This window comes from Toxoplasma gondii, chromosome VIIb, assembly GCF_000006565.2.
Source record: "Toxoplasma gondii ME49 chromosome VIIb, whole genome shotgun sequence".
In the NCBI taxonomy this organism is placed as follows: domain Eukaryota; phylum Apicomplexa; class Conoidasida; order Eucoccidiorida; family Sarcocystidae; genus Toxoplasma; species Toxoplasma gondii.
Genome location: NC_031475.1, coordinates 4,751,395 through 4,765,684, shown reverse-complemented (window position 1 = coordinate 4,765,684; position 14,290 = coordinate 4,751,395). Strand labels below are relative to the sequence as shown.

Sequence of the window (14,290 nt, the reverse complement as noted above, 5' to 3'; positions counted from 1 at the left end):
GCGTCCAAAGAAAAATTTCAAAAGTTTCACAAGTTTCAAAGAACCTTTTGAAGACACTCGCGAAGAAGACTAACGAACTCTTGAGCGCAAAAGAGGCAAACGGACTCCGGATCTTTCCATTTTTTCTCGCCCGGTTCGCTGTCTCCGTTTTCTCGCCGTGGCTCTTCTCCACAGCCATAACCTTGGCCGTTGTGCCTCTTTCGGTCCAAGAAAAATAATCGACTTTTGTGTTCTCTCCAAACCCAAAGGTCCAGAGGCGAAAACGACGAATCAAGAATTCTTGCTCGTAAAGAATGGGCAACTGACCATGCGCGCAAAGATGGCCCAACAGAGAGCGCAAGAAGCGCTGGCGAGTTCGGCGCTTCTGTCAAGAGAAAACGAAGGTGATGATTCCGAGATTTTTTTTGTTTTGTGAGATTCTCCTCTGCAGCCTTGTCTATGGTTTCTGTAGTTTTTTTTGGTTTAACGGCATCCGTTTTCTCATGGGGAGATTGACACAAAGTCCATTCCAGACGACGAAAAGTCGAAGCAGCAAAACATTTACCAGAGAGAAGAGACGCTGCAAGGAGACACCGTTTCGCCTTTCTCCCGCCTCTCGCTGTTCACCCAATATCTCGCCGTGAAACTTCTCCGCGTTTTTCCGGACATGACTCAGCGAGAAATCTCGAGTTTTCGTCCCCGCCTTCGGCCTTCTAACCGCACCGCGTCCGACATTTCGTCGAAACGCCCTTAAAAAGATGGAAGACTATTCTTCTTCTTCTTCTTCTTCTTCTTCTTCTTCTTCTTCTTCTTCTTCTTCTTCTTCTTCTTCTTCTTCTTCTTCTTCTTCTTCTTCTTCTTCTTCTTCTTCTTCTTCTTCTTCTTCTTCTTCTTCTTCTTCTTCTTCTTCTTCTTCTTCTTCTTCTTCTTCTTCTTCTTCTTCTTCTTCTTCTTCTTCTTCTTCTTCTTCTTCTTCTTCTTCTTCTTCTTCTTCTTCTTCTTCTTGTCTCTCGTCTTCTGCAAAGAGAAGGAAGTTGAGCAGTCGAGGCACAGAAGGCGACACCCTGCTTGTACCAGACAGAGCCTTTGTCGCTGTTGCCATTCCTGGCCGAGTCTCGCAAAAGTAAGTGGAGCAAACGAGAAAAAACGGCACACTGTCGTCTTGTAGGAGAGGACCCTTGCCGTTTCTTCTGCAGGTTTCTCTCTTCCTGTCTCTGTGAACCTGCCGCTGCTCGCTTCGCCATGCAGATGTTTCAGGAGTTTCTCGAGAAGCATGCTTCTTTTCCCCGGGTTTTCTGTCTCAGTGCTTTTCGGAGAGTACCCGCTTCAGCTTCTTCTCCTTTCGCGTCTTCTCATGATCACTTGACAACACTGCTGTGCATCTCCTTTTTCTCGACGACTGAATCGTAGGCGGTCTTGTTGGGGCTTCTCCTTTCTTGCTCCTTCTTTCCAGTCTCTGTGTGCGTTCGCCGCCGTCCTGCCAAAGTACCTGCAGTCTTCTCCTCTCTCTCTCTTTCGCAGGCTTCCCTGAGTCCTCTCCTTTCTCCCCTCTGCGCGTTCTTGCCTTAGCGTGTATCTTGGCCTTTCTCTGCCCTCCTTCTGTCTCGCAGGCGGACGGCGCTCGAGTTGCTTGGGGGCCAGGATGTGGTATCCGCGTATCTCGCGTCTTCCTCGGAAGAGAGACTTTTCCTCGGGACTTCTCTTCACGACCAGACGTTCTCTCAGTTTCTCGTCTCCACTCCCTCGCGCTTTTCAGGCCTCGCGGTCCGAGTCGAGAGAAGAAGAAGCGGCAGAGTCACGGTGGCTGTGCTCGGTCATGTCACTCACCTGCATACGTTTGACGGTGAGTGTCTTTCGTGGACGCCCTAGACGCAAAGCCTGAAACCGCAGAACGAACTCGAGAGTTCCCCTGAAGCTGGGCGAACCAGCCTTGGAGGAAAAGCAGACGTCGAGAGTGACCTCGAAAGCTGCAGACAGACGAAGCGAGCATAGAGGTAACGCCTGCAGCCTGCATCAGAGAAGCAGCGTTACGGAGGCTCGCCTCAGCAGGAGAGCTATATATCCGGTAAACAGAGAGGTCTTCAAGAACTGACGCACGAGCCGGCGCAAGTTGCCTCGCCGCCGTCGAGTTCAGCTAGGAAGAGAACTTCGACACCAACGGACAGAAACGAACGAGAGGCGCCCAGGCCAGCACAGGGGTGGAAGCTGCATGCGTTTCCAGTGCAGCTCATGAACGGTGGAGAGAAGTGGAAGTGTGAGAGAAGAAAGGAACGTTTCCCCGCTCTGTCCACTTTTTTTGAGGGCTCCATCTCAACTCTTTGCGCGCTGCAAAGAAGATCTCCCAGTGCTCCGTGCGACGACTATGGCGTAGTGCCTCCAACGCGTTCTTCAGGACACCGACGAAGTGGATGATAAACTTCGAAACTTTTGATTCTTTTTTTCGTGCAAGCGACAGCGGACAGGAAGGCTGCCTCTGCTTGCTGGTGGCGCAAGAGATAGCAGAGAAGGAGACACTTGACTTTGGAAAACGGTGCCGGTTTCTGGATGGGTGTTGCCTAGCGTGACTGAGAGAGGAAAACTCGTCTCGCTCCAGGATAATATTCGGCTTCTCTCCCGTGACGGTTTTCGCGGATTGAAAGGTCCTTCGCGTCTCGCCCTTTCTCGTGTACCTCCAGATGCTTTTCCTCACGTACGGATGGAGTTTTCGCGCGCCTTCGCTGTTGCCTTCTCTCGTGATATTGTGTCTGTTCTCTTGCGCTCGGTTTACCTCGCAGGTTTAGCGGATTTCCACTTCTGTCCGCCTTCTCGGGCGCGAGAGCCTGTCGATTTTCGTCAACTTCTGCTGTCCCAGGTGGACGCCTCTTCGACGTCCCCTCTCTTCATTCCGCCTCCGCTGTTCTGCCGATTCTCTCAACCTGCGAACTTCCGACTCGACCAGCTGTCTGTTCCGCCGCCTTCGAGCTCCAAAGGCGACGCCGCTGCCGCGGTCGCTCGCGCCCTAGGTGTCTCCACTGTCCCCTGGGCCAAGGCGCCACAGAACCGAGACGCGCGAACCGCGGCAATCCCCGCAGAACTCGCTTCTACGACCTCTTCTCTCTGTTATTCCTCTTCCGGTTCTGCCTCTGCCTGCGATGCCTCTTTGTTTTCAGCTTCAAAGACAGCTGGCGACCGAGAGGCCGAGGAGGCGGACGGGGAGACCCTGGCGGCCGGCCGGAAAGACAATGTGAATCGCGTCTCCGTTCGCCTCGAGCCGGGTACAGGAGCCTCGGAGACAGACGGAGACGCACCGGTGAGTGGAGACGGCAGCCGAGACGAACAGAAGGCACCGCAAGAGGAGACCGGGGACGCCGAGAGACTGAGAGCGAGGGCGAGAAGCGAAGAAGAGAAGAAAGTTGGAGAGGAATTCAACGCGGTTGCCAGATTTGGAGACGCCGAATTCCCTTCGCTGCCGCCGCCTGCAGCCATGAAGGCCTCAGCCGGTGAGAAACACAGAGGGGAGGCTCGACGCGAGCTGGAACGCTACTGAAGCGTGATTAAGAGGATACCTTCGGTGTTTCAAGAATCCTTGCAACCTGCTCTCACTTCTGCTTGCTTCGCATTTTCGCTTTCGTCGTTTCCTCCACTAGGGACCGTTCCCTACCAGCATGCCCCGCTTCTTTCAGGCTCGTGATTCTGTGCTCCCTACCTTTTCGCCGTCCCCTCGAAACCTGCCTCATAAAACACTGAACTTCGTTTTTTCCTTCTTCTCCTTCCTTCTGTTCTTCTTCTTGTCTTCTTCTTTTCTTCTTTTCTTGCTCCCTCTCTTCTGTGTCGCTCTTTTCGTTTGTGCTGTAGGGTGTCTGTTTCACGCTCTTGGTTAGCCAGTTTCTCTCTTGAGGTTCGCGTCAAAGCTTTGATACACGTTGAACTGCGGAAATGGCGAGTTCTGTTTTTCAGACGAGCGCTTGCTCTCACGGCTCCGGCACCTGCTGGCGGAGCAGCCCCTCTGGCTGCGCAGTTCGCTCGACTTGCACCTCCCAGCGGAGTTCACTGCCTGGAGGAAAAAGCCGGCGTACGCGAAGACTTGCTTCCTCTTTGCAGGTTCGTGTCTTTTTCGAAGCAACGAGCAACTGGTGGCTGCCTGGGAAGTGAGAAGGAACGTTTCAGGGTGTGGAGCGGAGCAAAGGCAAGTCCGACTGCATACTGCGAGGGGGAGCTGGTTGCGTCTGAGAAAGACGACAGAGTGACCTTGGCTCTCTGAAGAGAGAAGAAAGAAGTTGTTCGCTCTCGGAAGAGAAAGAGAGAGAAATCTGTCTGCTTCGAGATGAACAGAGAGCAGACCCCCGCAGCTGCCTTGACAGATTTGCGCGTTTTGAATCTGTTCTATCGGAGTCTTCTTTTTCTCTCCGGCGAAGGAGCAGTGCATCACGCATGCCGTCCACTTCGTGTCTTCTTTTAGCAGGCGTTTTGCCTGATTGTCCCTTCGTTCTTCCTTCTCTCCAGTTTTTTCTACGTTTTTTCAAATGTTTTTTCTCCCTCTCTCTCTCCGTATTTCCCCGTCAATCAGATGGACCGTGGAGGGGGTGCCTCTGCCGCCTGGGATACGATCCTCGTCTACATCCTGAAAGCAGATTCTCCCAGGTGAGGAAAGAAGACCGCACAGGCAAAATAGGCAAGAACGCGCAAACATCGAGAAAGAGAAAGAGGCCTTTTGACTTCTTTCTCGTGCAGAAGAGACTGCGGCCGCAAAAGGAGCAATGACGAACAGCGCGAAGGTTCCACTTTCTCGTGGACAGAGAGAGTCTACAGAGGACCTTCCTTGACTGCGAGTGGCTTTCGGCATTCACCTCAAGTTTTTTCTCTCTGCTCACTCCCTTGCTTATCCCTTTTTCAGTTCCTCTCCCGGCTTACTGTCCACATGTTTTTTCCCTCGATTCGTCCGTTTCCGTGATGTATGTTCTCCTCCTCCCCCTCCGGAGACACTGGCCGTGAGAGGATTCACCATAAGGCCTCGCTCAAGACCAGTGGTAGGTCTGTGGCACACCAGTGGAGAGCTCTTTGGACAGCTGACGGAGCTCGAAACATGTCTCTCGGTTCGCGAGACCGTTCGCGAGACCGTTCACGAGACCGTGGGCGCCGCAGTCCGCCGCGATGCATTTGCTTTTCGCCTTTTGCTTTTTCGCTTTTCAGACCCTCGACTTCCGGGATGCGTTCTTCCGTAACGTGAACTGGCGCAGGCTGCGAAACCGGAAGCGTCCGGGGACTCTTCCGTCGCTCTTTCCGGCGCCGTCGTCGACGCAGGACTTGATGACAGAGGAGGAAGGGGGTTCTTCCGCGCCTGTCCCAATGCCAAGGAACGCCTCCTACCTCGAGCAACACTTCCTGATTGCCCCCACTCGACCGTCGCTGCTGTACCAGCTGAGAGAAATTCAAGACGAAGGCGTTCAGAAACTCCTCAGAGAGGCGCCGGCCCTCGCGGCGCCGTGCAAAGAAACGGGTGAGATGCTTTCTTGGCACCCTGCAGTTCGTATTTCCTGCCAAGAAGAGACAACACTGTGTAGGATTCGCGTCTCTCTCCTCGTGAGAAGAAAGGTTGTCTTCTTCTGCAGTCCGGCTTCTTCACAAGAATGCGGAGCCTGTCATGGAGCCATGTCTTCTCACGAGGAACCGGCGACGGTCGGCCTCCGTGAACTTCGCCACCGAAGAAGCCGACTCAGGTTAGAGGAGCGATCTTCCGCGGTTCGCCAGTTTTTGAGGCAATCGAAGAGAGAACGCTGCAAGACGCACGAGGGCGCGTTTGCACTCTTGCCGAGACGGGATCAGAAAAACCGCGAAAGGCTCTTCCCTTTTCAGGACAGGAACAGCGCTGGTTCCTGCACTCTCTCGAAAAAACTGGAGAAAGAAGCCGCGGGTCGCTTCAGACAGCCTGCGGAAGGGTGAAGGAAGTCGAGAGAGCTGTGGCAAACGAGTCGCGAAAAAACAGTGTGCGTTTTTTCGTTTCAGGCTGGTTCTCTGCTGCGACGATGAAGACCCTCCGCGAGCTTCTGGCGATGAAGAGTCAACGTATGCGAGAGAAAGGCGATGTGCATGCGACGTCGTAGGAGTCCTTTCTTTTCACTCCTTTTCGAACTCAAACAGCCTTCTGTGGGGCTCGAATGCGCGCGTGGAGACACACACCAGAAGAGCAAGTTTCGCTGAACGAGCTGCCTTTGCATGCCTTGACGCATACGCGCGCGCGCGCCAATCTAGCTGCTTGGGCGCCAGCTTCGCTGCCGAGTCCTGCGGAACGCGGAGAGCTCCTCCTCAGAGGGTCTCTTTCTTCACATGGCTGACTCCGCAGACGCATGTTGCTGTTTGTGGCGTCCAGAGAGAGAAGACAGGCACCCTGTAGGCAGAGGAGAAAGATCCTGGAAAGAACGGGGAACTCACAGAACGAAACTGCCTCGAATCGAGACTGCCATCCAGAACCGATACACGCGCCTCCACATATCCACAAATATATATGTGAGTGCATTTTGTACATTGTAGGCAGGATTCAACTGTGCATGCGTATGCATGCACAGCACCTTCCTTTCTACCTAGTTCTCGAAACTCTAAACTCAACGCACACCTGCATTAACCTCTTGGCCTTTTTAATAAACAATTTCGACAGAAGCATCTCCCAAGCATAGTCCGACATCTCTCCAAAAATCCTTCAAATACGATACATATATATATATATATATATATATATGTACATGATTTCCATAGGATACATGCAGGCATGCGTCTATGCCGTATATTCGTAAAGAGATATATATGCACATATATACACATACAAATATACGTGTATGTACTTATATATATATATATATATATATATATATATATATATATATGTACGTTTTTGTACATGTCAGTATACATCTCTCTGTTATATATCTCTAGAAATATGGGCGCTTGTGTGTGTGGGAGAGCAGACAACCACTGGAGGCATCGGATGTCCAGACAACGCAGAGAGAGCTCGAAAGAGAAGCGCGGTTGTCTCTTCGACTCCCGTGAAAATCCTGAAATACTTTAGCTCGGAGTGCAGGCTGAGGCGTTCGTCGCGCGGAAGCGAAACTTTGCACTTGTGTGCATGCGCATGCACTTTCAGCAGAGTATTTTTAGACAGTTTTAAAAAAAAGATGCGAGGCTCCAAGACACGCATCCCCAGAGCGGCAAATGCACTGGGGTCTCGAGAGACTAGCCAAGAAAAATTCAGAGTCGATTCCATGTGAGCACCGGTTCTTCACTGTTTATAAATCTGCGGCTTGATGCCTTTTCGACTACCGTTCCATGACGCACAGACAAAACAAGGAAGAACGAGAGAGCCTGTAGAGCCTAAAACCTCTACAAATCTCTGGACGGACGTCTTCCGAGTGTCGTCCTCTAGAGACTCCCTTTCACTTCTTCTGCTTTGTTTCTTGTTCCTTCTTCCTTCGTGCTCCTCTTGTTACTTTCTCTTCTCTCTCTCATCTTCTCTTCCTCTTCTTCTCTCTTCTTCTCTTCCTCTTCTTCTCTCTTCTCCCTGTTTCTTGTTAGTCTTCTTCCTGCTGTTTCTTTCTCTTCTTCTTTCTTCCGTGTTGTTCTCATTCGTCCTTTTTTTCTTTCTCCTCTTTTTCTCCGACTGCTGCGACGACTTCCTGTGTCACCCGAGTCGCCGCGGCCACAGCGTTCGCGAATTTCTCGTCCTGGAGGCGCAGCGTTTCGCGCATCCACTCGTCGAACGCAAAGACTTCGAAAACGCTGTCGAGAAAGTCTGCAGAAAAGGAAACACCACAAGGAAGAGTTGCCGCAGCGAAGACGCGTGGAAACGCGCAAGGGGGAGTCTGACGAGTCTGTTTTTCCTGCAGTTGCGGCATGAGAGAGTCTCTGTATTTCCAAGTGTCTCTACATGCAGAGTCGACAGGGACTCTTCTAAGGTCCTCGCGACGAAAGACTACTGGGCCTGAAGGCCCTGACAGATGAAGAATCCACGTCGGAAGCCAATCGACAGCGGCGAGAAAAAGAAAATGCAACAACATCTGAAAGAAAGACAGAAAGGGAACTCCAAGTCGAGGCAACAAAAACTCACTCCGACGATACTTCGCTCTCGCCTTCTCAATATGTTGGGCTGCGCGAGCCGGCGTCATGAGAGCAGGATGCATCTCCTTTTTCGCGTTTTCTTCTCCTTCAAGCTCCTTCTCTTCTGCTGACTCTTGTTCTCCTTCCTCCTCGCCGCGCTCTGCAGCGTTGCGACGTCCTTGTTCGTCTTCTGTCTCCCCTTCTCGCTCTCCTGTTTTCTCTCCTTTCCGCGAGGCGCATCCCGCTGCCCGCGAACCTCGTTTCCCTTCCGACTCCGAAGAAATCGAGTTCCTCTCTTCATCGTCCAGTGAAAAGGGAGAAGACAAGACCTGGCGCATGCAGCGATACTTGAAGCTCTCGTTCGTCGTGCTGTTCCGCCACACAGCCGTGTACAGGTGGAAGGCGGTGAAGCCGAGAAGCAGAAAGAAGAAAACGATGAAGAGAACGGCGAGGAAAATCAACGATCCGAAGCGCCCAGCCATGTACTGAAAGGAACAGCGCAGCAAACAAGAGACGCAGGCGGAAAAAACATGAGCGAGAATCAACGTACGAGACGAAAAACATCAAAGAGGCTTCGAAACAATTTGCCATGATGTCCTTTCAAATCTACTACACATATACATACATATACATATACATATGTATTTATATTTATATCAAATTTGTAACAAATATATAGATATTATATATACATATATAGAGGTAATGCAGTATATATATATATACGTATATGTAATGTAGATAATGTATACATTTGTATCTGTCTTGTAGCCGTGTGTGCATATATGTTATTTTTATATTAATTGAATGTGTAGTTGACAGATGTCCTTTTGTCTGTCTAGATGCACGCAGTGTTGGAGTCGCTTCGAAAGCAAATGTCTTCGTTTTTTCTGCGCCTGGATTTTTGACAGGCGCGGTTTCGCATGCAACTACGACGCGAATGACACTCTCCAACGACTTGCTGCACGGAGTGATCAATCGACAGACCGACAGAGAGGATTTCGAGGCTTTGATGGAGGACAGGGACGGCTGCAGACAGACAGGCTGAGTGACGCGACTTTGGATGGCGATGTGTGCCTAGACGGAGACAGACGCGGAGAGGAGAGAGCGAGTTGATAGACACAGATGCAGGCGGTCTACGGATACATGTAGAAACATGCGAAACTTGATGCGGGCAGACAGACTGCTGGCCCCCCAGAGTTGAGTCGACGGTAACGACGCAGACGTCGACAGAAACCGGTGGAAAGAAGAAAAGAAACAGAGGAGAACACAGAAGTCAGGACAAAGGGGAACAGTCGGTTTCATGCAAGTTGCCTTATATTTTTTTTACTTGGAAAATAATACTCCACGTTGCAGCAGACCTCCTGCCCGTTGAAGGATCGATGTATGTGGCGGAGAGGAGTTTCTGGGCGTCGATAATCCCCAGCAAGAGACTCAACGAGGCGACAGATCCGTATCTGAAAAAACCGTGAAAAGAAGAAACCGAGAAAGAACTCTCAAACAGAAGAGCCAACGACAAGCAACAACAGAATGAGGACAGAACATCCCATCGACATACACAGACCCATGGAAAGTCTCACTCGAAACATCTCCATGCAAATACACGCATACTGCTATACGTACATATATATATATATATACAGATATCTACATATATATGTATATACATATATATACACATAAAGATACATATATATATATACATACATATACGCGCATGCACACGTAGACGTAGATAAATACTTGCACGCAGTGCAAATGTGGACGTTGAGATCTACGGAGGGACTTGACTTCCTCGAGAGAGTGAGGCACACACGAGGAACTCTGTGACATGGAATTATGAATACACAGAGATAGATAGAGGCAGCTAGGCAGAGACAGGTGGAGAGAGAACAACGTCCTCAGGAGGCGAATGGTGCAGGGAGAGTGACGACTTGGCGCAATCGATTGCTTGGTTTTTGCAAGACTTACGCACAAGTTAGGAAGTGTGTGATGAGGAAAATGATGAAGACGCCATGGTTGCGAGCTCCGACACAGTTGCCGATCCAAACGCAGTGGTGATCGAAGCGCGCGACGCAGACGTTGCAGAGTCGACAGTGCTTGCTCCGGGCCGGCCTGAAAAAGACACACACGCAGAAAAACGAAGGGTGGAAAAAGCGTTGAAAAAATCGGAGGAAAACGAAGGAACCGATGACAAACACAGTGCAGACGAAAAATGAGGCGGGAGAGGATCGCGAGAACGCGGCGAAAAGGAAGCGAAGCACAAGAGAGCGAGAGGAAGACAGTGAACGACGACGGAGAGAGCGAGACGAAGCAAAAACAGACAAGGAAAGAATGGAAGAAGAGAGAGACGAGACTGACGTGATGGAGGGCAAGAGAGAAGGGAAGCGAAGGCACAACGAAGAAGAAAGGCAGAAGCAAACGGAACGTCGCTGCGGCAAGAAGTGAACGGGACCGCAGATCCTCCTGAAAAAGTCGCAGAGAGCTCGACAGACAGCGGGGAAGAAGAAGAAAGAGACGGTAAGATGTTAAGATGGAGCTGCTTTGTTTTGTCCTTTGTGTATCGAGAAAAGTCGCCGAAAAACGCGGAGAAGAACCTCCGGTTCGTGGAGCCTCACTTGGGGAAGCGACAGGTCGAACACTCGGTATCGGAAAAGTAGATGCACGCGTCGTAAGGGTAAAGGCGGACATGGTCGTCCACGTTCGTGTGGTTGATGATACCTGCGAAAGAAAGAGACGTTCTTGACGCGTTCTCCTTTCTCATCTAAAACGCGGAGTCCCTTGCCTCGTCGCCTCTTGGCGCTCGAGGAAGAACGGAGGACGCGAGGCAGCAAGAACAAGCGCGCGAGACCGCCAGACACGAAGAAGCAGAACGAGTGAAACAGAGAGAAAGAGAGGAAGCAAAAAGGAGAGAAGCCAAGGAAGACGAAAGCCAGGCAGGAGGAAGGAACTGCGAATCGTTTTTTACCCGGATTTTTCAGCGAGCAGACAAGGAAGGTTGCGAGACAGGCGACGAAGGCGCCGAAGGCGATGAATCTGTGAAGAACGCGATCGACAGAGGCAGGAAACAACAGCGCGAGAAGAGGACTGGGTTGGATGTAAAATCGGCAAGGAACGTCTCTTGTGTTTCTTCGGTTTCTTCGGAACCTAGGGCAAAGTCGTCACTTTCTTCTGAACCTATGAAACAAACAGGGACCCAAACGAGTTTTTAAAGATTCAACGCAGAAGAAACTGTACTTGTGGTGGGCGCCGAGGTAAGCGTTTGGAATCCACGGATAGCCTGCAAGAGACATACACAGTCGGGAGAACACAGAAAGGAAACCGTCCAGTCCTGGGTGCACGATCATCGCGTGGAGCACAAGAACTCGCCGACCGTATATCGCATCTTCCTTGACGGACTCAGCAGGCGCGACAGCTGAGAAGTTCTTTCAACTACCGCGAAAGGCGTGATGTCTTCGACGACCTTCCCCCCGGCTTCGAGACAAGCCAGTGTCGGGAGAGAAAGAAGGCCCTGGAGGCCGACAGGAAACTCTTGGAACAAACTTGGAGAAGACAGAGACCGTGGAGACGCAGACTCAGACGCCGCGTTCTTAGAGGACGAGCGATACACAGTCCTCCTTGCTTGGGTCACCGTCGAGGAAACATCCTTCTTCTCTCTCCTCACGCGAGGCGAGAGCGTCGTGGAGAAAGGAGGCGCTCGGCGAGAGGAGAGAAAGCATGCATGCGCATGTGAGGAGAGGGACACCGGCTATCTCGGCAATTCTCTGGAAGACGCAGACAGAGGCCATGGGCCGCGTCTTCCTCCGCGTCATCCAGTTCACTTGAAAAGGAGTGCAGGGCATGAAGCCGTTTGAACCGACCGACGAGTCACGCTTGTTTCAGACTAGGAGCGAAAAAACAGAAAACTTCCCGCAGCTTTGCAGCTCTGGGCACCTTCGAGAAGATGTAGAAACTCACACTGTATTTTGCTTTGAAACGCGAAGAAACACACATCACAAAAGGACCTCGAAGACAAGAGAAAACTCTTCACAGCCGTCACGAGAACGGCTGTTGACCACTGGATCCCCGGCGTCTGTCGACTTCGCAGCCGGCCTCCAAACAGAAAAAAAAAGACCTGGAGACACCGTGTGGATCTAGCGTAGCCTTAGAGGAGACGCTCATTCGTATCAACAGACGAACTACACTTGGCCTTTTTTTTCCTGCGAGCCTTCAAGATGTCGAGACTCCCTCCCACAGTCTGGAGTGGAGTCACATCAAAGATCGACGCATACCGGCGCCTCCGCGCCTCTGAAAGAAAATCGAACTTCCTTCCTTCAGTGCCGCGTTTTGTCTACGTCACACGCGAGTCAGAGAGCGAGCGAAAACGGCTATCCCCGAGCTAGGACGCTCCGAACCACCGGACTGGGGGCAGGCATCTCTGAGAAAGAAGGCGTTCGGAGCTTCTTCCGGGGAGACCTTCTCCCCTCGATCAGAAGGGAGAAGTACAAACAGTGACAACAAACTCTCGGCGGTTTCGCTCGCCCAGACATCCTGGAGAGGAACTGCGGAGCGTGAGTTCTGCATGTCTGTCGAAAGCTTCTCTCCTTCTGAGGACCGGGGGGAAAGTCGTCTCAGGGGACGCGAGAGAGGACAGGCGAGTTTTTTTTCTGCTTCCAGTGCGAAGAGCCTGCGTCCTCAGCGTCGACCGACTGAGATCCGCGAGTCTCATAGAGTCCATGCCTAGATGCTTATCAACACCGGGAGAGCACAGGCGTCTCCTCAGAGAGGGACAGAGAGAAGCAAAGGGTGTGCCGTAGCGCGTACCGACGAGGACAACTTGAGAGTAGCCGCCGATCATCACCGCGAGGTAGACGATTTGGACGATCGGATTGTTGGTGTGAAAGACGTAGAAGCAAGCGCGCTCGACGCCCCGACGGACGCGAGTCCCGCAGACGCGCTCGAGCAAGTGGAGGAAGCGCGCGGGCAGCGCGAGAAAGACGACTCGGTGTAAAGTCGAGAAGGGGGAGGAGCCGTCGGGCGTCGAGAAAAACCACAGCAGCGCCAGACAGACGAGAAGCAAAAGAAACACACACGCGCCGAGAAGAAACATTGTGCAAACGAACGATGGAGCGAAGAAGAGAGAGAAGAGAGAGAAGAAAGAGAAGAGAGACAGACAGGAGAGAGGGAGAAGAAGAGAGAGAAGAGAGTGAAGAAAGAGAAGAGAGACAGACAGGAGAGAGGGAGAAGAAGAGAGAGAAGAGAGTGAAGAGAGACAGACAGGAGAGAGGGAGAAGAAGAGAGAGAACAGAGAGAAGAGAGTGAAGAGAGACAGACAGGAGAGAGGGAGAAGAAGAGAGAGAAGAGAGTGAAGAGAGACAGACAGGAGAGAGGGAGAAGAAGAGAAAGAAGAGAGAGAAGCAGGGAAAGGAGATGGGGACGGCGACGGCGTCCGAAGGTGACGAGAGGAAGACGACGAGGAAAGGACGAAGCAGTGAAGAACTGTTTCCGGGAGAGGCTCCGCCTGAGATTCGCCTCTCAAGGAAAAGATTTACATTTGTTCGCACTTTTGTTTCCTCGCAGGACCCCCGGGTCACTGCGGTTTCTTTCCACCTTCAGCGCGTCGTCTGACTCAGGCGCCCTCCTTCTCATCTGTTTTTTTTCTCTCTCCTTGACCTCTGCTTGATCTTCGTCCAGCTGACTGCTGCGTGTCTTCTTCCTCCCGTCGCTCTTGTTTTTCTGAGAGAGACGGCGGGAGGGAGACAGGCGCGGAGGGAGAGAGAGACCTGGAGTCCTCGAGACTGGAGGAACCAGGCGAAACGAGCCGCAAGGAAGTTCCATACAGGTGAGGGCCGGACGACCTCACTGAAGAGATGAAAGAAGAGAGGGAACAGAGAACAGACGGGGTAGGAGAAGGATCGAGAGTCGACGCCGCTGCACACACCGCGAGATGGAGATCACGCAGGGGCGTTTCTGCGAGGTTTTCAGGGCAGTGACGCGCTTCCACGCGCGAGAAGCTCAAGACGCTGCTCTACGTCTTCCACCAGTGTTTATCGACAACAACAAAGAACGAGGAAGACGCGAGAAACGCAGGAGGTAGAGAAGCTAGCGCAGAAGACCAGAAGAAAAGATGCACGGAGACCAACGGGCGGTCGCACACCGAAAACCAGAAGATCTCGCGGTGCCCTTGACAGCCGGCCTAAAGTTCAAAAAACGGTTTCGGTGGTCTCTGGGTGTCGATGTTCTCTCGGAGTTTCGCGAGAAGAAAGTT

At 51.8% G+C, this 14,290-nt stretch overlaps 2 protein-coding genes across 2 annotated transcripts; one reads left to right on the top strand and one right to left on the bottom strand.

The window, feature by feature from the left end:
* Positions 1-737: 737 nt before the first annotated feature.
* On the top strand, positions 738-6,059 carry TGME49_255635 (hypothetical protein; the record flags this gene model as incomplete). Its single annotated transcript, XM_018781103.1, has 7 exons — positions 738-1,102; positions 1,590-1,822; positions 2,754-3,458; positions 3,916-4,059; positions 4,526-4,599; positions 5,149-5,455; positions 5,962-6,059. The coding sequence occupies 7 exons, from the start codon at positions 738-740 to the stop codon at positions 6,057-6,059; spliced, it is 1,926 nt and encodes a 641-aa protein (XP_018636938.1).
* Positions 6,060-7,179: 1,120 nt separating this feature from the next.
* TGME49_255650 (DHHC zinc finger domain-containing protein) lies at positions 7,180-13,430 on the bottom strand. Its single transcript, XM_002364842.1, has 8 exons — positions 12,847-13,430; positions 11,281-11,323; positions 11,012-11,079; positions 10,662-10,764; positions 10,015-10,158; positions 9,374-9,500; positions 8,054-8,528; positions 7,180-7,738 (listed from the first exon to the last, which is right to left on the bottom strand). Exons 1-8 carry the CDS (start codon positions 13,130-13,132, stop codon positions 7,569-7,571), a joined length of 1,416 nt encoding a protein of 471 aa, XP_002364883.1. The 5' UTR covers positions 13,133-13,430; the 3' UTR covers positions 7,180-7,568.
* Between the last annotated feature and the right edge of the window lie 860 nt (positions 13,431-14,290).

Coding starts and splice junctions, on each gene's coding strand:
- TGME49_255650 (XM_002364842.1), bottom strand. CDS start 13,132: ATGTTTCTTCTCGGCGCGTGTGTGTTTCTTTTGCTTCTCGTCTGTCTG. Junction 11,080..11,280: donor TACCTCGGCGCCCACCACAA/GTACAGTTTCTT, acceptor CGTTCTTCACAG/ATTCATCGCCTTCGGCGCCT. Junction 10,159..10,661: donor TCGACCTGTCGCTTCCCCAA/GTGAGGCTCCAC, acceptor TGTCTTTTTCAG/GCCGGCCCGGAGCAAGCACT.